The following is a 26,173-nucleotide window of genomic DNA, read 5'->3' as shown; positions in this document are numbered from 1 at the left end:
TTCAGACAGGGTGATTACTATTATAAAGCAATCCAGATGTGGCCCTCCAGATGTTATTGGACTCCAATTCCAAGAATCCCTTACCTTTGGCCATGGTGATTGCAGCTGATGGGTGTTATAGTTCAGGAAAACCCAGAGGTCCACAGGTTCCCCTTTTCTGTTGTAAAGCATCAAAGCCATAAACATGAGACACAAATGGGTGTTGGCTGGGTAATCACACATACTGTGTGAATTAATGAAAAACACAGTTACTCAGCCATTATCACTCATTTGCACTATCTGTCATCTATTTACTGCATTTGCATAATATAGTATAATGGAGAAGGGGAGGGAAAGAGACAAAAGCATTCAATATTTTGATCACCACATATCTGGGAATTTGAGTCCTATTTATATTCAGATGAAGGTTCTTGGAGGACAGACAGTAAATTGAAACTAACAGAAGATTCATCACAATATGACATTTCCCTGTAATTTTCCAGTGGTTCCTCGTAAGTGAGCCAGGCAAGGCAAAATCAAGACACCACCAATGAAAGTTCCATCACTGAAATGGAGCTGTCTGTGGTTGCATCTTGGTTTTGCCACTTGGAATGTATTTGTGAGTTTATGGAACAATATCAGGAAAATGTCACCTCATGATATTACAGTATTTCTCTCTAAAAGTAGAGTATATGAACTTATTATCAGATAACCAGGTTTTTTGCAATAGGTGTTCTGCTCTGCATAGGCAAAAGCATTCCTGGATTGACTTTATACTTGCCAAATGCTCAACGTTACGATGGGTGATGTGTCTCTGGATTTTATTATATATAATTGTCATCTGTACAGACTCGCCACAAAGACATATTGCAGCCTATTGCAGGACCCTTGTTAGAGAGAACTCAATCACATGTGTCAAGAATATTGAACCTATTTTGCTACTTTTCCTTTTCCCCATAGACACAGCAGCTTTTCACTTGCATGCAAAAAAGTAAAGAGGTGAACTCAGGGACACACCATTAGGATGTGGTCCCCCTGTTAAACTGGGGGGTCACAAAACTCTTACTGGCAAGCTTAATTTGGCGCAGCAGAGGCCCTAATTTAGCCTGCAAACTATTTTTACCAAAACATTCTTAGCAGCCTCACTCCACCACGTGTGGGGCAGGTACAGTGGAACAATCAGGAGCCTACAGTGAGCTGCCCATGGTCCCTTTGCAAGCGGGGCTCCATGTCAGTGCCAATCATCTCCGACAGAGAGACCCACATGGATCAGCTGCACTAGTGAGTTCCGGCTTGGGAACTCCCCAGTGCAATTGAGAGAGCTCTGTTTTGAAGCAATTGAAAGTGCTTACTACATCAGAAACTCTGCAAAGGAAAATATATATCAATTTCAGCAAACATTTTCAAAGCAAACCACACGAACGGAGCATGCCTCTTTGAAGGCACTCTCCCACTGCCAATCAGCTTTCAAATGTGCATGCTCCATTAGTGCAAAGCAGTTTTCTTGCTACAATGCAGGGGGGTGGGGAAGCTCCATTTAAAGTTACACACAATGGGAGTCATGTGGCACCTTGGAAACTAACAGGTTTATTCTGAAGTGAGCTCTAGTCCACCATAATATATCTGCTTGCCTTTATGACACCACAGATCTCTTTTTTGTAGTCTTGTTATTATGTTAGTGTCTCTTCATCTATTGGTAGACTGGTCCAGTGAGATGTGGACTTTAGTATACAGTACATAGTTTCAAATGCATTTTAAGACCTGCTTTGGGGCGGGGGATGAGTGAAGGTACTGGATTGAAAATATTACAATAATAAAATCACAGAGAGGCTGAGTTCTCATGGGACAGAGCTCCCTTGATAGCAGCAAATGATAGATGCAGATCAGGCTAAGCAGGGGGGTGCCTCTGCTGCATCCAGCCCCTTCCAGTATGGCAGACTGAGGGTTTGGACTGGTGTGCCTGGGGCAAGGTATACATACACTGAGTATAAAGAGAAGAAAGTGTGGGAGATTTAAGGAGCCAAACCTAACAATGCATATTTGCTAGCTAGTACAGTACATATGAAGGGATTACAGACCAGAGAGTTCTAATTGATAGAGTAGGCTCAGTTAGATCATGCCCCCTCTTCTCCTGAAAGGGAGGAAGTAAAGTCTGTTTCCTGTTCCTTCCTTCCTTCTCCTCCCTCTTCACTGAGTACCATGCAGGTGGGTGTGTCTCATCTTAGTTCCCAACCTCAGACACATTGTTGTAGTTCTTCCCAAGTATTTCACCTGCATTATTTTATTGCTGCTGCAGAAGGAAAATGCATACCTGAGACCTGGAAACTGTAAGTATTTTAAACTTACTTTGTTGGTATGTCGTTTGTTTACTGAAAAGGACATAAAAAGGGGGTTAGCTGCTTCACACAGCTGAACGGAATAAGTAAGGTTTAATAACCTGTATTCCTACACTTCACTAAACTGCTTAATGATGGGAATTAAATTCTGCTGTGGGCTTTTTCCCACCAGAGAAATTGCAAATCCCTGTATGTATTTTAAAAACAGGGACTAGCCATTTTCCTTTGTGTTCAGCCACACATGTGGGTCTCTAGAGTTTTAAATATAACTAATATATCCGCTTACCAATTTCCATATTAGGAAGGTGGGGGAGAAGTGGGTTAAAAAACAACAGTGAAGCAATGCAAAAGACAGTAGTAGGTACTATGTAGATGAGTAAGATTCAATCAGTGTGTGAGAGAGCCCCATTTCCAGCTAGAAAGAGCTAGATCAATAATGTACTGTATAGTATACAAACGCCTAAAGAGGGGAAATTACTTTCTGCAGTGAGCTAGAGACCAGATACTATAATATCAAATATGCTTATTAATTCAAATTCAGCAGCTTCATGTTGAAGTTGAGGGGGGGGAGCAGAGAGGCAAAATGTTGAAGAAAAATGATTACAAGGTCTGCTACAAATGTCCAGGAAAGTTGAACTTCACTTATTCCTGAGTGTTTCTATTTTAAATGTCTGCTTCCCCACCCACTTTTTTCCTTTTGTGCCCATGCATTCCCTTGCGCATATGCATTCCCTTGCAAAGAAAACAATACATTTGACCTATGTTAACAATGGGAACTTGGCCCAACCTATGTCAGGGATTGGAACCTATTGGCAGGTCCTAATTCCCACCAGCCCCAGACAACATGGTCAATAGTCAGGATGATGGGAGTCACAGGCGTACAACATCTGGAGGATCACAGTTTCCTATCCCTGGCTTGTTTAAATAGGAAAAGGGGGTTGTTGGACAATGGCATCTTCATGCCATTGGAAGATGTTTAGGCAAATGAGCCCTTGATATTATCTGATGGTGCCTGGTCCTCTGGTGGTCCTCATTTCTTCTTTGGCAATTACTTGTAGCCAAGTAACATTGTCTTCCATGAATGTCGTCTTCACAGTGTGTACGTAAGTGACTTTGGAGGCCAGTGCTGTATCCACACATCCTTCCACAGTGGGGTGATAGGTTTCTGGGTGGGAGTTGATCACAGTGAGGATTTGCCAAATGTGCCTTCCTCTTAGCTCTTCCTGAGTTCATGCTTCTTCAAAGTCCATGATGCCTTTGGTGAAGGCTGTTCTCCAATTGGAGCACTCGCAGGCCAGTGTTTCCCAGTTGTTGGTGTTTATACTACCTTTTTTTCCCCTTGAGAGTGTCTTTAAACCTCTTTTGTTATCCTTTGGCATCACACTTTCCATGCTTAAGCTGGGAATAGAGTACGGTAGTTGCTTTGGAAGACAATAATCAGGCATCCAAACAACATGACCAGTCCAATGAAGTTGATGTTGAAGAATCATTGCTTCGACAGTGGTGATCTTTGCTTCTTCCAGTACACTGACATTAATTTGTCTGTCTTCCCAAGTGATATGTAAAATTTTTCAGAGACACCGTTGATAGAATCTTTCAAGGAGTTGGAGATGGTGTTTATAAGTGCTCTATGTTTCACAGTAAAGTTTTACAGTACACAATAGCTTTGTAAACAAGCATTTTGGTTTCCCTGCAAATTCCCTTGTGTAGTAAAGTAGTTAAGGGAACAGAATTGGCACTGCAATAAGGAAGGACAAGTATACTGCCCAACAGCTGTGGAAATTTTATTTATTTATATATGGTATTTCTTTCCCACCCTTTATAATTCCACCCCCATGAGTCATTTCCAGAATCGTCAACGGTGGGCTAGAGCCTGTAGATTCGAAACGTATAAAAGCTGCCTTATACTATTGTCTACACTGACCGGCAGTGGATTGCCATGATTTCAGACAAGTAATATTCCCAGCCCATATGGAGATGCTGGGAACTGGACCAGAGTCCTTCTGCATGGAAAATGGATGCTCTGCCAATGAGCTACAGCCCTTCCCCATGGAGGGAAAACTGTAGGTGATGAAAGTGGTATTCTGAAGTATGCTTGTTCTTTCCCTACTTCACAAGAGGCCTTAGGAAAGGAGATTTAGAATAGTAAAAGGCAAAAGGGGAAGGGCTAAGCACTGTTCTAATAAAATTCAGACTTATTTACAGCTCCTTTAAAGTAGGAATAAAAATGCTTAGTTGTTTATCTCTTGCATAATGTGCAGTTTGAAATAAAAGAGAGAGCAGGCTCCAGTGCTCACTGATGCAAAACTCTTTGTGCCTCAGTGAGAGTAAAACACTTCTGCAGGGGCTTGAAAATCCCCCAAACATCTTATTCTTAAAATCTTAACCACTCAAGAACCAGCTTGCAAAATTAGTAGAACAGAAATATTTTCTTTCCACATCTATGTTGAACCTCTGTACTGCTGAGATGCTTTCCACTGCCCTTTCCTTTCCCTCATGGTAATATGTAGCTTGACCATATTACTTAGTGCTGTGTAATGCCATTAAGTGGACAAGCAGCAATTAAAAGAAGGAAAATCAGGCCATGAGTGAACCAGAAGTTGAGGACATTGTGAGGCAAAATATGAGAGAAGTAAAAAAAGCACATGTTGACTTAATGTGTGAGATCCAAGGTAATGTAAGAGGGCATCTTTTTGTGCAGTGGGACTTGTAATGGAAGTACAGTGGTACCTTGGTTCTTAAACTTCATCTGTTCCGAAAGTCCATTCCAAAACCAAGGCACGCTTTCCCATAGAAAGTAAAGCAAAATGGATTAATCCATTCCAGACTTTTAAAAATAACCCCTAAAACAGCAATTCAACATTAATTTTACTATCGAACGAGACTATTGATCCATAAAATGAAAGCAATAAACAATGAACTGCAGTCACACAATCACTCAGTAGCTGAACTGGGTTCCACACAGTCACAAAAATAAATCCAAAAAAAGCCACAAAACCAAAATAAATAGCAAAAATAGACAGACCTCAGTGTAACACTCAAAACGGAAGTGTGGCACTCAAAACGGAGCACGTTCGGCTTCCAAAAAAAGTTCGCAAACCGGAACACTTACTTCCAGGTTTGCTGTTTGGGTTCCAAGTTGTTTACCAAGGCGTTTGAGAACCAAGGTACTACTGTATTGTTACGCAAGTGGCGGTACATCATTGGAAGTTACCCAGAAGGACGTGGACCAATCTTGAAAGTGGTAGATGAGCCTGAACAAGCTGCACTGTCTTTATATAGTCAACCTAGGTTTATGATAGCAGAGATCTAGATCAGTGTTTCCAGCCGAAGATGTCATTGTTTCTGTTACTGATTCAAATCTTCCAATGTGGATGTAGATCAGGTGCTTCAAGCAAATTTATCCCAGAGAGACATGAAGTGATGCTGCTAAGCACATCAAAACTCTGCTTAGTTCCCTGCACGGAAAAAGTACGTATGTGCTATTGTATTAAATTAGAATGCCCAGTAGGTGATTGCTTTTGTTCAAAAGCTCAGTCTATCTATATAAAATTAATAATTTTCCCCAGCAGCTATGCTGCCTAAGCAAAGTTTAGCCTAAAACAATTCTTCTACTCACATTATAAACCCATGAAAATAGGGGGCTTATAATGCGAAGGCAGCTAGACCTTTAACAATAGCGTCATGAAAGACGCTGCTATAATTAATGATACTTCAGGAAGATTTATGGGCCTCAGACGGAGATAAAACAGAAATATCATTGCTTCTTTGCCTCCCATCATTTTATCCTCTATAAAATTTTATGTGAAATAAGTCAAATGAAAAATGTAAGCTCTTAATCTTTTCCTCGAGTCCCATCTATTACTTGATGAACACTTTTGTAGAATAAATTAGAGCTTTTTATTTCTTATGTATGCACCATTTTGTATTTGAAAAGCAGGGGGAAAGACATTGTTGGGCTCGCTAAGGCACCATCCAGAGTATGGATAGTAAGGAAATGAAAAAGCAAAAACTTTGGTTGCGATATATTCTTTGATTTTTGGTAAAATCTTCCCTGAAATTATTCCACAATCAAGCAGTCAATAGGACTGGCCCATTGCTGAACAGTTTAGCTCTGGACAATGGTGAATTTTCAGAAATCCCAGAGTAAACCTACTACCAGCTACTACTACTACTACTAGGAAGCAAGAGTCAGGAACAAAAGTAGAAGACAAATGTAGGAAATGACTTAAACAAATGAAATGTTTTAGCAAATATTCTAAATCATAATATGCTCAATATAAATAGCAGTAAGAGATGAAAACTGAAAGCAGAGCTAGACATTAGGGCCAGAATAGAGATAATGGAGAAGGAGCAAGAGAAGAGATTGGGGCTGCCACACAAAGCAGTGATGGAACTCTTTACAGTGGACAAGTATTACTAAGCCTTCTTTTGTGTTGGGATAGCAGGAAAACAGGCATTAATCAGGCCCTTCCCAACATAGCTGCCCTTTATTCCCACATAACACATTTGGGAGAAATTCCATCTGTGAAGCACTGCAGAAAACAACTAAGGGAACTCAAGTGGTCAAGAGCACTAACACTGAACCACAGTATCCCTTCCCCTACATTATACATAATACTGTCTCACATTGGGACTCAGGTGGCGCTGTGGGTTAAACCACAGAGTCTAGGGCTTGCTGATCAGAAGGTCGGCGGTTCGAATCCCTGCAACGGGGTGAGCTCCCGTTGCTCGGTCCCAGCTCCTGCCAACCTAGCAGTTCGAAAGCACATCAAAGTGCAAGTAGATAAATAAGGACCGCTCTGACGGGAAGGTAAATGGTGTTTCCGTGCGCTGCTCTGGTTTGCCAGAAGCGGCTTTGTCATGCTGGCCACATGACCCAGAAAAACTGTGTGGACAAACGTTGGCGCCCTCAGCCGGTAAAGTGAGATGAGCGCCGCAACCCCAGAGTTGTTCGCAACTGGACTTAACTGTCAGGGGTCCTTTACCTTTATGCATGTCTACCTAGAAATAAAAGCTCTCTCTCTCTCCCCCCCGTGCAATTCCCCTTGGGAGTGACAGAATATCATCATCCCATCACTCTCAGAGGGACCAGTTCTATGTGCATTGAAAGTGTGTCGCAGCAAGAAAGCTGTAACATGCTCCTTTTCCTCTATGGACATCTGCGGCATCAGCCATTTTGCAGCCACAGAGCTTTGGGCTTGTCGATCAGAAGGTCAGTTGTTCGAATCCCCGCGACAGGGTGAGCTTCCGTTGTTCGGTCCCTGCTCCTGCCAACCTAGCAGTTCGAAAGCACGTCGAAGTGCAAGTAGATGAATAGGTACCACTCCGGCAGGAAGGTAAACAGTGTTTCCATATGCTGCTCTGGTTTGCCAGAAGCGGCTTAGTCATGCTGGCCACATGACCCGGAAGCTGTCTGCGGACAAACGCCGGCTCCCTCGGCCTATAGAGTGAGATGAGCGCCGCAACCCCAGAGTCGGACATGACTGGACCTGATGGTCAGGGGCCCTTTACCTTTACTGTTTCACATAAGTAGCATAACAGGTGAGGACCCAGCAGCCTCAGTGACCCAGCAGCCTAGGCACTGCATTCATTCATTCATTCATTCATTCATTCATTCATTCAGTGCAGCCTAGGCACTAAATTTAGAATCTGAGTTCTCTTTAATGACACACATCAATTCTTTATAGAAGCAAACTTTACTGGGGATATTTAAGTAACAACAGTAAAAGATCCTGTAGCCCAATGCAATATAAATTAGTAAAGCAAATTAGAAGTTCAGGGACCCTTGGAGTATAGAACCAGTACACACTAAAGCAAGAAAGGCTTTCCGAGCTAACATTTGCATATACCTTTCTCTCCATCCTCAAACAACCCATTCCCAGCACTGCATCTGGGCACCAGCTTAAAAGTTGGGTGTCATCATTGTGCCCCAAGTCTAATGACTATTCCCAATAGCATCATATACACAAGTCTAATGACTATTCCCAATAGCATCATATAGACATTAAAGGTAAAGCACCCCTGGGCGGTTAAGTCCAGTCAAACTTGACTAGGGGGTGCGGCCCTCATCTCACTTCAGGCCGAGGGAGCTGGCATTTGTCCGCAGACAGCTTTCAGGTTTATGTGGCCAGCATGACTAAACTGCTTTTGGCACAACAGGACACTGTGATGAGTGCCAGAGTGCATGGAAATGTCACATTGGGGGTGGAATAGTGCCCTGCTGGACATACTCTCATACAGAGGGAATTAAAAATTGTGATCTTTAAAATAATAAAAGAAAACCTTTTTTTTAAAAAAAGTAAACAAGTTTCTCTAGAATTATAACTTTTTTTAATAGTAATTAATCTGAATACAAGTATGCAAGCCTTACACTTAATTTCAAAACTGAATTAATGCCTCCTACCAGATACATTGAGCTAAAGGAGGCTCTTCTATGTAAATGAACCAATTTGATCATTTCTCAAATAGGATTTTTTTCCACTCTACCTACCAAGCACAGGCACTTCATATTCACTTTATAGTGAAAATAAACTGCTCCAGTTCATCCAGTAATTATCACACTTTTCTTCAACCTGTCAGTTATGAGCTTTTCATTTTTGCTACAGTGGAACCTCGGTTTATGAACACCTTGGTTTACGAATTTTCGGTTTACGAACACCGCGGACCCATCTAGAACGGATTAATTCACTTTCCATTACTTTCAATGTGAAAGTTTGCTTCAGTTTATGAACGCTTCAGTTTATGAACAGACTTCCGGAACCATAGCTGCCAAGTTATCCCTTTTTTACAGGGATTTTCCCTTATGCTGAATAGGCTTCCTCGCGAGAAAAGGGAAAACATGGCAGCTATGTCCGGAACCAATTGTGTTCATAAACTGAGGTACCACTTTTTGTGAGTGTGGAGTTGGTCCAAAGCAGAGTAAAGCAGAAAGGAGCAATACTGGAAGGAAGAGGAGGCAATGTGCTGTGTGCCGGTTTCTTATATCTCATGTTGAGCTTCACAAATACCATAGCAGAAGGCAGGCCCTATATATGGGAATATATAGGTACCGTAGGTAAAAAAGGAAAACACATTCAGTGCAACAAATAAATGCTACACCTGGTTGTAAAAAGGAAACAACTGTAAAAACTGCACTATTTACTTGCAACTGAACACAAGTCATTGCTCAAATTTGTACTATATGAAGAAGTTTCCATGAGAAACTTGATTTAAATAGGTTTCTCACTTTCCCCCACCCCTGCCAATTTAAAATATTTCTTTAAATTACCTTGATTGAAATCAGTTCCGCCTGCTTTTACAACTTCTGTCCATAACCTGTAAGAAATCCTGGTGAATGAGCTGGAGACAGGCAACTGGTCCAACAGTAGAAGGAATTGATGGCAGTCCTCCCTTGTTGAAGGTCTTCAGAGAAGGAACTGGACAGTCAACTTTTGCAGATGTTCCAGTTCTGGATTTCCTGTCTTGAGATTGGAGTGTGTGTGTGTGCGCGCACGCGCGAAGTAAGTAGCCTATGATGTTTCCTCCAACCAGTGGTGGAATGTATCTTCCCAATGCCTGGAGTGGCCCGCAAGGTGATGTAAGAAGAATGCAACAGGGCAGGCACACACCCTTCCAATCAGCCCCAAGGCAAGGCACACACACACGCACACACGCACACACACACACACACACCATTACCCTGCCCATGCTACACCACTGACTCAAACTAAGCATTGCCTCTTGGTTCCTCCTTGGTGGATCTCAACATGTTCTCCACCTTATCCCACAAGGAGAACTGGCTAGATCAGGCACCCCCAAACTTCGGCCCTCCAGATATTTTGGACTACAATTCCCATCTTCCCCGACCACTGGTCCTGTTAGCTAGGGATCATGGGAGTTGTAGGCCAAAACATCTGGAGGGCCGCAGTTTGGGGATGCCTGAGCTAAATCAACCGTATAGGAAGAGGACAATTCAAAGGACCATTCAGCATGTCAGAATCAGCATGCAACTGAAGATTTTTGCAGTTCTTTCAGTATAACCAGCAACCTTTGTAAGCTGAAAGGGTGCTTCACGACTCCCTGAAACACCACAAAAGCAGATTATGGGGTAGGATGTCCATTTCCTGTGGGAAGCCAGCATGCTGGAACAATAGATGGATCTGGGTACTCTTGCTGCTAATGGAGCATCGGCTGCACCAGTGGGGTTCTCCGCAATAGCAGGTTCTAGAATGTTTTCTGAATATGTGCTGTAACATTCCTTTGAACTGATCCTGCCCACAGAGCTTGGTGGCTAACTAGGTTTTCAGCCCATCTATTATGGATCAGGCCTCTTAAGTCTGCAGGAGATTACTTTAACATAAGATTATTGCTGCTCTGCATTGTCTGACTTTTAAGTTTCGGAAGCAGACTTGATCTTTGATGCATTTTAAGTCTACAGTAATTTGAAGCTCAAACAGACCAACTGCAGCTTTATGGGAACAAAGCTATTGGAACATGATAGACCTTGCCATGACAGGGCTTTGTCTGACCTAATTTTTCTTCTGGGCTTCTTTTTTTTCATTCATCAAAGTTGCACAAAGCCTTTGGAAAGCTGGGTTTCAATGGAAACACCTGCAAAACTCTGAAAGCCACCTCATAAGTGGGTTTCTGCTTCTCTACCACCAAATATACTATGTCTAAATGTGCTGTTTTGCAGTTTCTACACCCCCTTTTGTTGAAACTAATGAGTCACGATTAGAGTAATGCTTTTCTGTGACTTCAAAACCATTTTGCTTAATGAGGTACTAAGTCTTTATAATTAGGCCCAGAAGGGAACTGGGACATGGCCCCTTAAGAGCAATAATTATTTAGGTTATTTATGGTAATAAAATGTAGAAAATAGGAATGCTTCCTCAGAATGTGGCTATTTATTCTTTTACATATTGCCTAACAGGCAATTACCCTATTAATGCAACGTTTTGTTGCTAAAGACATTAATTGAAATGTAAATTAAATGTAAATTGGCTAATTAAATTGATATGTAATGAACTTGTCATGCAGGCCTCTGAGATCAGATGCATTTGGCTAATAAACAAGTATTACTGAAGTACAATTGTGCCAGTAGAGTTTAAGTTGCATAAGCACTGCCTTTATATGTAGCCTCAATATCAAGTGGTTTGCAATGAGATGTTTCAACTTTAGTAATATGACTCTTCGTGTGCAGCAAACTCCTGCGCAATTGCAATGGAGTTGTTAATTTCCTTCCTTACTTCTTTTTTTGGTGTGTGGTTGATAGAGTTAAGCACTGAATGTTTTCTGGGCCGCTGACGGAGCCCACTGAGCAGTAGTCGAGAGAACTGTGGGACTTTATGAAGAATGAAAACTTAGCATTTATATTGCACTTCATAGTGCTTTGCATACATATTCTCAGCAAACCTTGAAATTTTCACAGGCAAGCCAATATTTATTAATCCCAGAAGCATAGCTGCCAAGTTTTCCCTTTTCTCACGAGGAAGCCTATTCAGCATAAGGGAAAATCCCTTTAAAAAAGGGATAACTTGGCAGCTATGCCCAGAAGGCTTGATCCAGAGGCTCCAACTGGGGCAAAAATGCTGCAGCTAAGCTGTTGATGGAGACAGACTATTGCCAGCTGATAACTACTCGGGTGCTCAAAAGCTTCCACTGGCTGCACATATGTTGCTGGGCCAAATTCAAGGCTCTTGTATTATTTTACAAGGCCCTTAACAACTTGGTTCCAACTTGGGGCTGCGTTTTAGTGGTCCCCCATGGCTTGGATGTACAGTTTATATCCACAAATTGCTTGTGTTCAGTGTTGTGGGCCCAGTTTGATGGAACTTTTTTCCAGCTGAGGTCAGACAGACCCTCTTCCTGTTGAATTTTCTGGGCCTTTTATTGCAGCAGGTATTTGAACTGATTTTATAGATTTAACTCATTTTTAGCAGTATGCAAGCTGTTGAAATAAAACCAATAAATAAACTAACACTCTTTTCATTATAAGTTTCTAAGCAGAGTCTGGGCAGTCATTTTATCAGGGATCCTGTTCGTGTTGCAGTGGGTTCCAAAGGGCTAGTGGCTATTGCTTAGATTAGGCTAATACATTGCTTATTCTTTCACAAACCTCTAAGTCAAGACAGGCTCAAAAATCTCTTATGAGCTCCGTTTCCCATCACTTGCTATGTGATAGCTGGAGACGTCAGGGATCAAAGCTGGGGTTTTCTGCATGCAGAGTGTGCTCTACCACTGAGCTGTTTCCATCCCTACAGTCACTGTGCGCTTTGCCATTGCCAGAGTGCCTGTACCCGCTTGCTAACTGTCACTGCCATTTTTATTTTGTGCATATCATGCTCTGTTCAGAAGATCATACCTAAAAATGGTCATAGCTGTAATAAACTGTGGTGGTGGCTGGGACTGTCAAAGGGAGGCAGAATCAAAAGGCACTTGCATTGGGTAGCAGGTACTGTAGTTGGTTCCAAATATGTGAAAATGATGATAATGATGATGATGATGATGATTTTATTACAGTATTTGTACCCCACCTATTTGACTGGGTTGCCCAAGCCTCTTTGGGCTTGTTGTTGTTAAGTCATTTAGTCATGTCCGACTCTTCGTGACCCCATGGACCACAGCACGCCAGGCACTCCTGTCTTCCACTGCCTCCCGCAGTTTGGTCAGACTCATGTTGGTAGCTTCAAGAACACTGTCCAACCATCTCATCCTCTGTCGTCCCCTTCTCCTAGTGCCCTCAATCTTTCCCAGCCTCAGGGTCTTTTCCAGGGAGTCTTCTCTTCTCATGAGGTGGCCAAAGTATTGGAGCCTCAGCTTCAGGATCTGTCCTTCCAGTGAGCACTCAGGGCTGATTTCCTTCAGAATGGATAGGTTTGATCTTCTTGCAGTCCATGGGACTCTCAAGAGTCTCCTCCAGCACCATAATTCAATAGCATTGTTCTTCGGCGATCAGCCTTCTTTATGGTCGAGCTCTCACTGGGCAGCTTCCAACAAATCTAAAAGCATGATAAAATATTGAAGATTAAAAACTTTCCTATACAAGACTGCCTTCAGATGCCTTCTAAAAGTTGTATAGTTATCTATCTCCTTGATATCTGATGGGAGGGCATTCCACAGGGACTCTCAATAAAACAGGTGCATGGATATAGGGGAGCACATGACAGAGATCCCAAATCCCAGCATTTTTTCTTTCTTTCTGTATCCTTGGGGGGGGGAGGGATTGTTATTTGAGCTTGAGAATCTCTGCCGCTTCAAAATCAGCCTCTCAAATTAAAAAGAAGCATGGTTAGAAAATGGATCAGCTGGCTGCATCTATGGTAATGAGCATAAAACGTATGCAGTCCAGTCACTTTGCTTGTCCTGTATCATATCTTTCAGCAGGCTAATTTTCCAGGCTGAAATGCACAGAGGATTTTGGTTCAGTGGGTTTAACTGAAGCGCAGCTATCTGGAAATGGCAGCGTTATCTACTATAAAGTAATGCCTTTCATTTGATCTCCTATTTTAGGCTAGGCCAGCAAAGTCTTAAATGCCTGGAAAAGTATCTCATCATAGGCTGGTCCTCAGGTAGGTCACCCAGTCCAAGGCTGCCAAGTCATTTTCCAGCACCAGTTTTTGAGATGACCCGAGATGTTAACAATCTCCCAGCTCATTGTGCTGCACAACTGCATTTATTTTGTGCTCAGGAAACCATTTCCCCCTTCATTTTTTAATTTGAGAAGCAATGTGCCTTCCTAGAGTTTCAGTTCTTGTGGGAGTATTTAGAAACACACACACACACACACACACACACACACACTCCAATTTAAACAGCCATCTCGTTTTCGATTATATACCTTCAAAGTGCTCACAATATGAAAGATATTCCATGGGTGAAAAAATAGTAGCCAACATTGGCCTATAGTACAAATTAATTGTGAGGAGGAACTGAATGAGAATTTGAAAATAATAAAGCTTGGCCACTTTGCAGTATTCAAAGTAGTTCACATATATTTAAATATAGGAAAGCACCCTCATAAGGGTCCCAAACATTAATTGAGCAGTATTCAAGTTAAGTTCATTTATTAAAATGTTCAACATCCACACTCCTGCTTGTCACCCCCAGGTCTTACTCTTGCACCTGCCCACCCTTCCTGCCAGTTCTCTCTATCTTCCCCAGGAAGGAAATATTGGAGAAAGGGTTAACAGGTGAGGGCGAGCAAAAGAGTGGATCAGGCAAGTGGACGAGGTGACATCCTGCATAAAGTGTTGGACACACAATCCCTAGGACTGGGAGAGGGCCTTTTTGGTGGTGGGCCCTGTTTATGGAATGCGGGTGCCGCTGTGGTCTAAACCACTGAGCTTCTTGGGCTTGCAGATCAGAAGGTCGGTGGTTCGAATCCCCGCGATGGGGTGAGCTCCCGTTGCTCGGTCTGCCAACCTAGCAGTTTGAAAGCATGCCCAAAAGTGCAAGTAGATAAACAGGTACTGCTCCAGCGGGAAGGTAAACGGCGTTTCCGTGCACTGCTCTGGTTTCGGTGTTCCATTGCGCCAGAAGCGGCTTAGTCATGCTGGCCACATGACCCGGAAAAACTGTCTGTGGAGAAACCGTCGGCTCCCTCGGCCTGTAAAGTGAGATAAGCGCCTCAACCCCAGAGTCATCAGTGACTGGACTTTATCTTTACCTTTTTTTACCTGTTGTTTATGGAATGCTTTCCCTAGAGAGGATTGCCCGATGCCTTCTCTGCTATCGTTCTGTCACGAAGTGAAGACCATTAAACATTCTCCATGGTCTTAATTTTAAAACCAAAAAATTATTTCTTCCAGTTGTTTGCCCACTGGTTTGGCTTTCATATTTATTTATTTACAGTATTTTGCTTTTTTCATTGTGCAAATCACTCCGAGGCTATTTATATCGAAGGAGAGGTTTTGATAATACCATGTACATCTTCAAAATGGGTGTATTCCTCACTCCTATTATCAGGAGTAGAAGTGGGAGATTTGGATGGCTCAGCTAATGAGGCAACAGCTTCACTTGCCAACACGGGGTGTCTTCCCTACCTTTTCGGCCTTTACACCTCAATCCAAACCAGTCCTGTGTCACTGCAGTGGAAATGAGGATCAGGGAGTATTCCCATAGCTCAGGTCCTTTAGTTGCATAGCTGGTCATGCTGGATTATGATCTCTGCACGGTAGGTAGATAGTTTGCATCAGTCTAAAGCTCCCTTTGGTTCCTTCCATTTCATTTCCACTAATGGCATCTTGACGTGCACTTTATGGTGTCTTCTGTTCTTTCAAAGATATAGATTTTTGGGAGAAACGGCCAATAAACGTAGTTAGGAAATCCATTGCACTCTTGCAATATCATTAATCAAACATACATCATCACTCCCCACAGCCCTTCGGGGTGTGTGACCTTTGTTCAGTTCCTTACCCCCACACCCCCTATAGGCATTAAATAAATCAGTCCGAGCCCAAAGTCAGTCAGCTTCTGATCCTGATATTACTTTAGCTGATTTGTTTCCACCAGGTGTCCCTAAATGGTTAACATCTGCAGTTTCCAGAGAGAGAAACGTGATGAACACAGCAAGAGGGTAAGAGCTGATTAAAATTCATCCTGCTATATCATCCATAAATAAGAAATAAAGATGAGAAGAAAGAAAGAGACATGTCTGTGATTAATCAATCTTAAAATGGTCACTGCCTGCTTCCTGCTTTTCATACAAATGCAGCTCACATACAGACCCCCAAAGAGTGGCAAGCATATTGCTTTTATTAGCCAGAAATATGAAATTCAACAAATATCAGGTATTTTATTCAGATGCACACTCAAACAGTATTATAAATCACAACATCATCAAACTATGCAAAGTCAAGTATTAACGATCTGGGTCTCCATTCAGCTGCTGATAGTATTGACATGTTAGGGAAAGCTGAAAGTCTTCATTGATTAGTCCATGTGATTAACCAGTTGATTAATCACAAATTCAAGGAGGCTTTTCAATGAGAGCTATCCCCAGGGGTTGCAGCGCTGACAGCATCATTGTGATGAATCTGTGATCTCTTGAATTAAGCCATGTGTTTTGATGATGTTCTAAACAAGGAGCTGCCAGGGTTATTTAAGTAAAGGTAAACTAATCTACACTAAGAGGATCCTGTTCTGCTATCAGTTACACATAACCACATGTTGAAATGGTGGGCAGGGTTGCAAATAAGGGATGCTGTAATCTTGATTGTGCAGTCAATTTGCTCAATTAAAAAGATAAAATGCAAAAGAGTGAACTGATTTAAAAGATCATCAGTTTATTGCATAGTGTTGCAATGTTCAACCCAGTGAATTAGAATGAGAAAATTATACAAATCCTAGAATACAGTCAAACCTCGGTTTACGCCTACCTCGGCGAGCGACCGCTTCGGCGAGCGACTCTCGCGGACCCGGAAGTGTTTACCTCCGGGTTCCGTGGCGTCGGATGCGCAGACACGATCTGCACAGCTTGTGCACATGCAGAAGTGATCTGCGCAGCGCGTGTGTGCTCAGAAGCGCTCTATCGGCGCTTCGCGCACGCACAGAAGTGTGCCTTCGGCAAGCGACCACTTCAGCGAGTGACCGCCTCCACAGAACGGATTGCGGTCGCAAAACACTATGCGACCGCAAAACACTATGCGATCGCAACACTATGCGACCCTCCAACCTCTGTTTAAAAACTTCCAAGGAAGGAGAATCCACAACCTCCTGAGGGTATCCGTTCCACTTTCTAGCAGCTCTTACTGTCAGAAAGTTCTTCCTGATGTCTAGTCAGAATCCCCTTTCTTGTAACTTGAATCCATCCAAGTTTGCTTCATTTTCCATGTGGCAGCCCTTTAGATATTTGAAGATGCCTATCGTATATTGTCTCATTCTCCTCTTTACCAGCCTAAACATTTCCAATTCCCTCAGCCGTTCCTCATAAGGCTTGATTTCCAGAACCTTGATCATCTTGGTTGCCATCCTCTGCACATGTTCCAGTCAGTCAATATCCTCCTTAAATTGCGGTGCCCAGAACTGGACACAGTATTCCAGGTGTGGTCTGATCTAGACACTTTTCTTCTATTGATGCAGCCTAGAATAGCATTACCTGTTTTTGCTGTTGCATCACACTGTTGACTCATGTTAAGCTTGTGGTCTACTGAGACCCCATATCCTTTTCACATGTACTACTGGCAAGCCAAGTGTCCTCCATCTTATATTTATGCAGCTGATTCTCCCTGCCTAAGTATCTTCCATGCTCCAGGTCATGGATCTCGTCACAAGTGCACACATCCTTTACATATCATGCAACTCCTCCTCCCTTCCTGTTTGATCTGTATCTTTTGAGCAGGTTATACCTCTCAGTTTCTACATTCCAGTCATGGGTCTCATCTCACCAGGTTTTAGTAATGCCTAGGTTAGTTGATCAAAAGAGGAAAATGAAACCTAGCTTTCTCTGTCCAGATATCAGTGTCCCTAGTTGGCTGCCTATGATTTTTTTGATTCCTGGTTCTTGTCCTACTGTTGCCCCTGGTCAAACCAAAAACCCAAAATAAAAACCCAACACTCACCCACAGCATCTGTTTATAACACAAATCTTCCAAACTGCCTTCAACTCTGAGAAAAATATAACCAGCCTAGATCCCATTTAATCTTCTTCTTCGTCATCCATATCCATCATAGAAGAAATGGGTGTCTTTCATATTTTAAGGCAGGCATCCCCAAACTGCGGCCCTCCAGATGTTTTGGCCTACAACTCCCATGATCCCTAGCTAACAGGACCAGTGGTCAGGTCAGGGAAGATGGGAATTGTAGTCCAAAACATCTGGAGGGCTGAAGTTTGGGGATGCCTGTTTTAAGGTAACCAAAACTCCCTGTGACATCTGAACTGGGGAGACTGGGTTCTTTGAACTATGGTTTGAGAACCAGTCAGGTCCTGAAAACATGGTTTAATACTGACTTGTTCTCATTAATGAACAGCAGATTCGCAGCAGCTTGCTCATATAGTAGAAAGCCATAGTTTCCCATTACACGTGGAGCGAGTGAGCGAGAGAAAATGATCTCTGAACAATGTTGTGTTTGCGCTATCTCCAGGTAAGGCAGCAGGCATGCTTTTTTATTTCTGAACTTGCAGCTGTATATATATTGTTTCTTTTTAGGTTATAGCAGTTCACAGTGGTTTCCAGCAGATGAACTATTCAATTACTTCAGGGCTTTTCCATTTGTAATAGTATGGAGCAGTGATAGCCAGAAGACTTCACCTGTCTTTTAGAGATAGCCAGACTGGCAATTTGAAACTGTTCATTTTATCCACACCAGTAAATTTCATAAAATGGTTATAGAAAGATTCCTTTTCTGTCTGCAGAACCTTCTCCCGGGAATTCCATATACAATATTGTCAGAGCCGTAATGGACACAACCTGAGATTGCATTAATGTTCCCCTAGCAAAAGAGTCAACTCATTTTGTGTTTCTGTAACAGGCTTGCAGCTTGGTGGTAAAGGTGCTTGATGGTGTGACAGGACAAAAAGAATAATTTTAAATGAAGCCCACCCCACCCTGTCACTGAAAAGCGCCTAATTCCACCATCAGAGAGAGTCCAATTCAACCTAAGACTATCTGTGTTTGGGGGTTATGGTAGGATTTTCTTGTCAGAAGAGCAGAATGCACAGAAAACAAATAATTTTATTCTTTAAACAAAATTATGGTGAAAGGTCATCTTCAGTGGTTCATCTTTGGGTCACATACTGTTTGCTTAACCCCTTCATCAATAATAACACCAGTGGAATACCGGTAATTGAGTTGTAAAATTAAGAGGGACCTCAGATGCTTTTTTATTTACCCCCTGTGCTGTTCCTAAAATGTCCCTGATAAAACATGTCTCCTGCTTTTTCTTAGAAACTCCTTATTGGTGAAGATTCCACAGCCTTGCTAGGTACCAGAGGCGTCTTTCTTATAAGGCCTAGTGGCTCGTTGCTCCAGGGCCCTGGCCTCTCAGGGGCACCCCAGCAAGTGGGGGAGCTGTGCGGCTTTGCCGGCAGCCTCCCTTTTCCCTGCACACCGCCAGATGGCTGGCAGGGCGCAACGAGCCACTAAGCCCTATGGCTCCTCCTCCTCTCCCTCTGCCATGGGAATCCCCTCAGCCGAGCTGCTGTCCTCTGAGGGAGCGGCGGGAGCGGCAATGGCTCTCCGCGTCACTGGTGCCCGCCGCACCACCACCACCACTTCCCGGGGCACAGGCAGCGGTGTGACCGCCTCCTGCTCCTCGGGCCGCTGGGCAACAGCAAGAGCGCCGGCAGTGGGCTGTCTTCGTCAGGCAGCGGAGGAGGAGGAGGCGTCCCGGAGCCTCGCAAGCGAGAGCGGGGTTCCGGCGGTCTGGCCCACCACATCGGTGGCCTCTTCTGTGGGTGGCGGCTCCCGGGGCTGCAAGGTGGTCTGCAAGTTGGGCCCTGAGTTCTAAATTCTGGGAAAGGGAGGGGGCGCTGGAGGGATCTTTGCACCACGGCACCGGATGTGTGTAAGACAGCCCTGCTAGGTACCTCATTTTACTGTCCAAATATAACCCCTAACACTGCCTTTTGTTCTCCTATGTAGCAGATAGATTGGGGGTGTGTGAGGAAAGGCCCACCCATTAGTTCTAAGGCACAGAGCAATTTAGTTGGTTATGCAAAATCCAGGTCCTTGGCTAGTCGGCCAAAGCCATTACCTTGACAAAGGAACTGATTTGGCAAAGTTCCCCTGCATGTACATGTCAGAGCACCTTAATCAGCTTTCCTTTTTTGTGAACTGTTTCACCAGCAAGCATGGGAGAGGTATCATCAGGGAGCTGAAAGAGATGGATAGAATTTGAGGGACTTGTGAGCTTCCACCCGGAAATGTCCCCTTTGAATAAGAAGGTAGTCCACACTGCAAATTAATGCCAGTTAGTAGACAGCCAATTTCCTTTTTGCATACTGTATTTGGACAGTTTTGCTATGAATGATCTGCAGGCTTCACTAAATGGTGACCTGCTTTAACAGCCAAGAAACAGACCATGATAAACATGACTGAAGGCACAGGTTGCAAGGGAGAAATGCGAATGAGGGAAGGGTGCAGAGGAGGGCATGGGCAGAGGTGAGGATCCAAAGGTACTCGGAGCAAGAAGAGCCAAGGGACTTCAGAAAGAAAGGAGGGAGCAATCGATCGGAAAGGGAATTTGAGCTAAGCAACCCCCTCAACTACAGCCCTGCTTTGAAGCTACATATCCATAAAATTTCCCGCCATCTGGCCTGTATTACACTTTAATACAGTTGTTGTTTTCACATGCACACAGTGTTACTATTTCTGACAGTGAATTTCAAGTTCTAGTGGCATATGCTGGGAAACAACTCAATACATGCATCAAGGAAAAATGAAATAATGGGCTTACCTACATTGCCTGTATAGAGTTGAGACTTCCTGCAGAGCTTGTCGATCAAAAGATGTAAAGGGAACTGCATACTCGTTCAGGAAATCATGCTTTTGCCTATATTGCAGTTGTTGACAGTCCAGGGATCTGCTTTCGTTGCAATGTGACCCATGAATTCATTCAGTCATGAGGGAAAGTAGTCCTGCACATGTTCAGAGACTCCTTTTTTCTTTGCTTTTTTCTCTGCTTCACAACACATGTTCAGCAATAGAACTGAAAACTAATTCCAGGACTCAGAGCTGTTGTCTGAAATTAAATCTAGCAGCTCTGCCTATATTCAGAGGCACTTTGAAAGTTTGGATAGGCGTCGTGGTATGCTACTATAAACAGGAAGTTCCTTCCAGGGCCAAGGGTTGGTTCAAATTGAGTCCCGGGTTTACCAGTGCTATCGATCCCTATGCAATTCAACAAATTATGCTGCTATATAGCACAACTGTGCTTATTTTGCATCACATATTTTGAATTGAGTATTTGGGCTTTGTTGGAAGTTCAGCATTTTTTGCCATTACTGTTGAGAAAAAAGAAGTCTAGGTCTCTCAACGTGGACAAAGTCTGGAGCAAACAGCACAGAGCCATGGTAAAGAACTGTGCATATAGAGGCCACTCTCTCTGAGCAATATAGTTCCTTTCCTACGCTTCTTTTACTTTTCCAGTAGATGCTATATGGTCACTTGCAACTTTTAACACTGATGAGGACTAGAAACGTTTTTTTGAAAAAATAATAATAATGAAAGCCAGCTTTCTCAGGAATCCATACTCAGAGCAAGAAGCAGATCAACATCTGAGGCCCTTCTCTGCGTCCACCTCCCATGAGATGTTCAGAGACTGACAGAGAACAGGCCTTCTCTGTGGTGGCCCCTTGATTCTGGAATTTCCCCCCCTGGCATTGATAGTGTTATCCTCCTGGCACCTGGAAAACTCAGTTTTCCTTTCTTGGACATTTGGACAGCACCAATGGTGTGACCAATTCTTCTGGTGTTCATCCTTAACGTGGGTGGGAAGTTATTTTATGCTGCTGGGTGATTTTTTGGGTGAACACTTTTAGCATATTTGTTTGGTTTTAGTGGATTTTTTATTGTATACTAGCTGGCCCGGCCACGTGTTGCTGTGGTTTTTTGTGTTAAATGGACCTTTTTCTGTTGAATTGACCTTCAGAGTCTCTCTTTAGAGTCCCCTCACCTGCCCTGTCCCAACCCTAACTCCCCTATTGTAAGTTTCAAAAATAAGACTCCCCCCCATGCGTGTTTCTGAAAATGTCCCCACCCCCCACTGCTTTGGCTGACTCAGGGTCCTACCTCCCCCCCCCATGGCTATGTGTTCCCCCTCCCTTTGTTGTGCCTCATCCCTGTGCCCCCCCCGTTGTGAAAGGCCCTATTCTGTTTGTTTTTCCCCTGCTTGGCAATGCTGTGGCCTATTGAAAAAGCTGGGCCTTGTTGCTGCAAAAGGATTGTTTTCAGTTGGTTGCTGTGGAATTTTGTGATGTCATCTGGCGGCACAGCTTTTGGATGCTGCTGGAGTCTTCAGAGCTTCTGGTGGTGGCGTTTAATTTAGGCGCCACTTTTTGTGTTTAATCATAATTTTAGGTGTGAAAGGTGTGACTTTTTGGAATTTTTTGAATGCCAGATCCCTCCCTGATGGGCAAGATACGTTGTGGCCAAATTTGTTACATTATGGTTCAGTGGTTACAGTGAAAGGCTGTTACATCTGCGTGCGCAATGCCTACATTTATATATATATAGATTGTGGATATTCTCTGTAAATTATTTCAAGACTGCTTTCATGTGAAGTCATACATACATTGGATAAATCTCATCTAACCAACAGAAAGGGACACGGGTGGCACTGTGGTCTAAACCACAGAGCCTAGGGCTTGTCGATCAGAAGGTTGGCGGTTCGAATCCCCTCGACGGGGTGAGCTCCCGTTGCTCGGTCCCAGCTCCTGCCAACCTTGCAGTTCGAAAGCACGTCAAAGTGCAAGTAGATAAATAGGTACCACTCCGGTGGGAAGGTAAACGGCGTTTCCGTGTGCTGCTCTGGTTTGCCAGAAATGGCTTAGTCATGCTGGCCACATGACCCGGAAGCTGTGCGCCGGCTCCCTCGGCCAATAAAGCAAGATGAGCACCGCAACCTCAGAATCATCCGTGACTGGACCTAATGGTCAGGGGACCCTTTACTTTTAACCAAGAGAAAAGCAGCAGCAGTAAAGCTCTTATTTGCCTTTGGTAACTAAGTGAGCCTGCCAGTGAAGAAACATGAGCGTGGACCAAAATAAAAAATAAAAGCAACAGTTGCATGTAACTCTTTATTAAGTGCTCCAAGAGCAAGTGACCAGATTTCACCTGGTCTTGTGTATAACATAACAAAGATTTCCTCAACTGGCGCCTTCCAAATGGTTTGTACTGCAACTCCCATCAGCTTGAGGCAATACAATTGTTTTAATCCAAAACATTTGGAGGGCACCAAATTGAAGACTGACATACATAGCATAACATAAGTAACATAACGTAACAAACTGCATTCAGAAAGCAGCAGCAAACTTTGCAAGTATTTTGATTCCATCAACTTGTTGAATGGACACACACACACACACACACACACACACATCAACCAACTTTGAAACTATTCAACTGAAACCTTACAAAACTCAAACACAGTATCAGTAGTTTCAAGCACAGGGCTCCCTCTGCCTGCTTGTTAATCCACACTGGTAAGAGGTCATTTTGATGATCAAGCTGTCTTTGCAAGTCATTACTTTGCATATATACTAGAGGAGCCAAGAGTAGATACATTGGCATTCAGTGGACGTATTACAGGAGTTTCCCTTTTCCTACAAGGATTTCTCTTCCTCCTATTCCCCCTGCAAATTTTGCACCTGATTCCCCAATCTTCTCTGGAGGTTTCAAGGATTCTCCAGAGCAGATCGAAGGGGCATGGTGCTGGTACTGAAAGGAACAGGAAAGGAAAGGAAAGGGGGGGGTTCATTTACTCCTGTCCACACAAACTTGGATATCACTCACTCTTTAGATATTAACGATGACACATCACAGTGTCCTAGGGAATATTGCCAGGACCTGTATCCATGTGAATTAACCTCTTTAACACTTGCAAATGATATATGTCTTACGCAATACATGTAGAAATTACCCAGCATCGTGGAAAGCTTTCTTCGGTTTGTTCAGTGCTTCGAGAAGCTCTTAACATGGCAGGAAGTAATCTGTTGGTTGGCTTTTGAGGGAAAAGGCTTGCGAGTAATCAACCAATAACAAAATCAACGGTAGCATTTTGCAAGTAAAGTAGCTTTTGCCCCCTCCCCCTTTAAAAAATGATTGGCTGGAAAGAGAAAGGGAAGCCGTTTTGAATCCAATTTTGTTGTCCTAGGTTCTCTGAAGGGTTTATCACTTTAGTGCTTTATGATGAGTGAGTGGGTTCCTTAAGAATGGCCTGAGTTCTCTTCTCGGTCTTAGTGGCAGGTTGGTTATTCCCTTGAGCCCGATGGTAGGAACATCTATTGGAAGATGCTTTTTCCTTCCTGCCAACAAGTGAAGACAACAAGATATACTGGTAAAATACATTCCAGTGTTGACAGTGCTGCATATGTGGAACGATCCTATGAAAATACTTGGGAAGAATCTCAGAGCCCAATTGTTTGCTGCCAGAGAAATCCCAAAGAAAGATATAATTTGTTTAAAAAGCTCAAAATGAGTCCTATTCAGGCACTGAACAAACACACAGAGAAAGCTGTTCTAGCTATACGGTTTATTCCTTCTGTCTCTTGTTGCAGGGATAGCACTCACAGTTTTCTTTTAACAAGACAACACAACACAGAAGACTTGTGGTGTCTCTGTAATACTTGTCTTACTTGCAAATGGAATACCAGAGCAAGCGGGAAGCAAATCAACACCCCTAAAGGATGCAGCCAGTCTGCTAACCCTGCCTTAGATTCCCAAAGGGCAGCTTTAACTTCTGTAGTATTGCAAATGAAATCCTCCCAGTTTATACTGATTCCATCCTGAAGAGGGCCAGGGAACGACCCTCCAGGCCTCTATATTTAGATTGAATCTGAGACTCTCTCCAGACCACAACCCTCATTGGCCTTGTGCCAATATTTTGTACCCGTTTCTTTACTTGCCACAGTAAGAATTTAAAGTGATATGATTAGTGAGGTGGTATTTCTTGGTAGGACCATAAAGCACACTTTCTAAAAGGTTGCACCTTCATTATGTATGATCTCACACCATCAGATAACATAGACATGCAGAGTAGGAAAGAAGAGGGGGAAACATCGTGACTTATTTAAAATCAAGTTGATGGGTGGGTGGGAATTTTCTTGGGGAAGAGATCAGAACATGTAGGTTATCCTTGCTAAACTGAGACACCTGGGACTTCAACCATACGGTACAAAGCAGAGATTTCATTGCCTGTCAGCCAGAGATTATTCATCTCAAAGAGAGAGCAGGATAAGGCATTGTCATGACAAAGAGGGTCATGCATGGGTCGGAACAGTTTTTGGTGCTCCTCCTACTGAGATGAAGAGGTTAACTGCCCAACTTTTCCTTCTCTTGTGCTTCTGCCAAAAGGCAGAGCCTCAATTTGTGTGTTTGCTGCATCTGCATCCATGCAGCCTGTGCTCAAAAATGGGGCTGCATTGTTCCAGACGGCATTTTGATTTCTAAAGCCCTTGACAGGGTAATTGTTGTAATAGGGTATTTTGGTGAGCCCTCTGCTTGAGGCTGTCCAAGCAATGCAAATCTCTCTGATTTCTGTAAATGGATCCCTTTCACCGAGCCCACGCAAATGTGTCACAGTTTAAAACTGAAAGGGTTTTATTTTTCTGCCTCCAGCAGCAGCTACCAGCATTGAGATCTGCAATTAAAATGTGCAGACGCATGTAGGAGTAAAACTGACAGATTATAATTATCAATAGACAAGGGGGGAAACAAAAATTAATTTCTGAGGCAAAACATATAATTTGCCTTTAAACGGTAATAGCTATTCCATTCCTCGTGCAATTTACTGCTCAACAAAATCAGACTTAAGTTGTTTGGGATTCCAGCATCTCTCCCCTGCCCCAAATTACGTTGACCTATTGGAGTGTGATGTGGGCTTTCAAGTGGATGTCAGTGGACAGTATATGAAAATGCAAAGATAGCAGAGGCTATGGGTGCAATCCAACTGGTGGCCTTGTAGTGTTGTAACTGGAGAATCGGCTAATGGGGGTGAAGGGAAAGTATCTGACAATTACCTTTCCCCTCTGCAGCCCCAAAGGTTTCTGATAATCTGTTCTGGAGGGTTGGGATAATGCATCTCAGATAGCAACACTTGCTTTGAATAGGGTGGGGGGACAGTTCCGTGTGTGAGGCAGCTTCCTATAGACTTGCAGAATGTGTGTGGGTGGGTGGGTGTTAGATCAATTGGACCTGCTTTTCTCATAGTGCTGAATG

General features: G+C 43.2%; 1 protein-coding gene and 1 long non-coding RNA gene across 4 annotated transcripts in view; one reads left to right on the top strand and one right to left on the bottom strand.

Annotated features, from left to right (window-relative positions):
- Positions 1 to 26,173, top strand: part of LOC148685048 (uncharacterized) — a 59,510-nt gene that overhangs the window by 4,478 nt on the left and 28,859 nt on the right. The window contains exons 1-2 of one of the 2 annotated variants that reach the window (XR_015951048.1): positions 2,163 to 2,306; positions 5,696 to 5,786. The exons of the other annotated variant lie outside the window; for it this stretch is intronic. This is a non-coding gene — a long non-coding RNA (uncharacterized LOC148685048). Of the gene's footprint in view, positions 1 to 2,162; positions 2,307 to 5,695; positions 5,787 to 26,173 lie in introns of those variants that run through there. 2 annotated transcript variants of the gene reach the window in all.
- BEND5 (BEN domain containing 5) overlaps positions 23,021 to 26,173 on the bottom strand; it is a 733,139-nt gene continuing 729,986 nt past the window's right edge. For both annotated transcript variants that reach the window (XM_088674073.1, XM_060276914.2), the window contains one exon: positions 23,021 to 24,261. In XM_088674073.1, coding sequence (XP_088530199.1) covers positions 24,141 to 24,261 — 121 coding nt within the window. In that variant the 3' untranslated portion in view covers positions 23,021 to 24,140. The remainder of the gene's footprint in view (positions 24,262 to 26,173) is intronic.

Source organism: Zootoca vivipara, chromosome 7, assembly GCF_965207765.1.
Source record: "Zootoca vivipara chromosome 7, rZooViv2.hap1.1, whole genome shotgun sequence".
Taxonomy (NCBI): Eukaryota; Metazoa; Chordata; class Lepidosauria; order Squamata; family Lacertidae; genus Zootoca; species Zootoca vivipara.
Note: the sequence above shows the minus strand (reverse complement) of the source record. Positions and strands in the feature narration are given on the sequence as shown.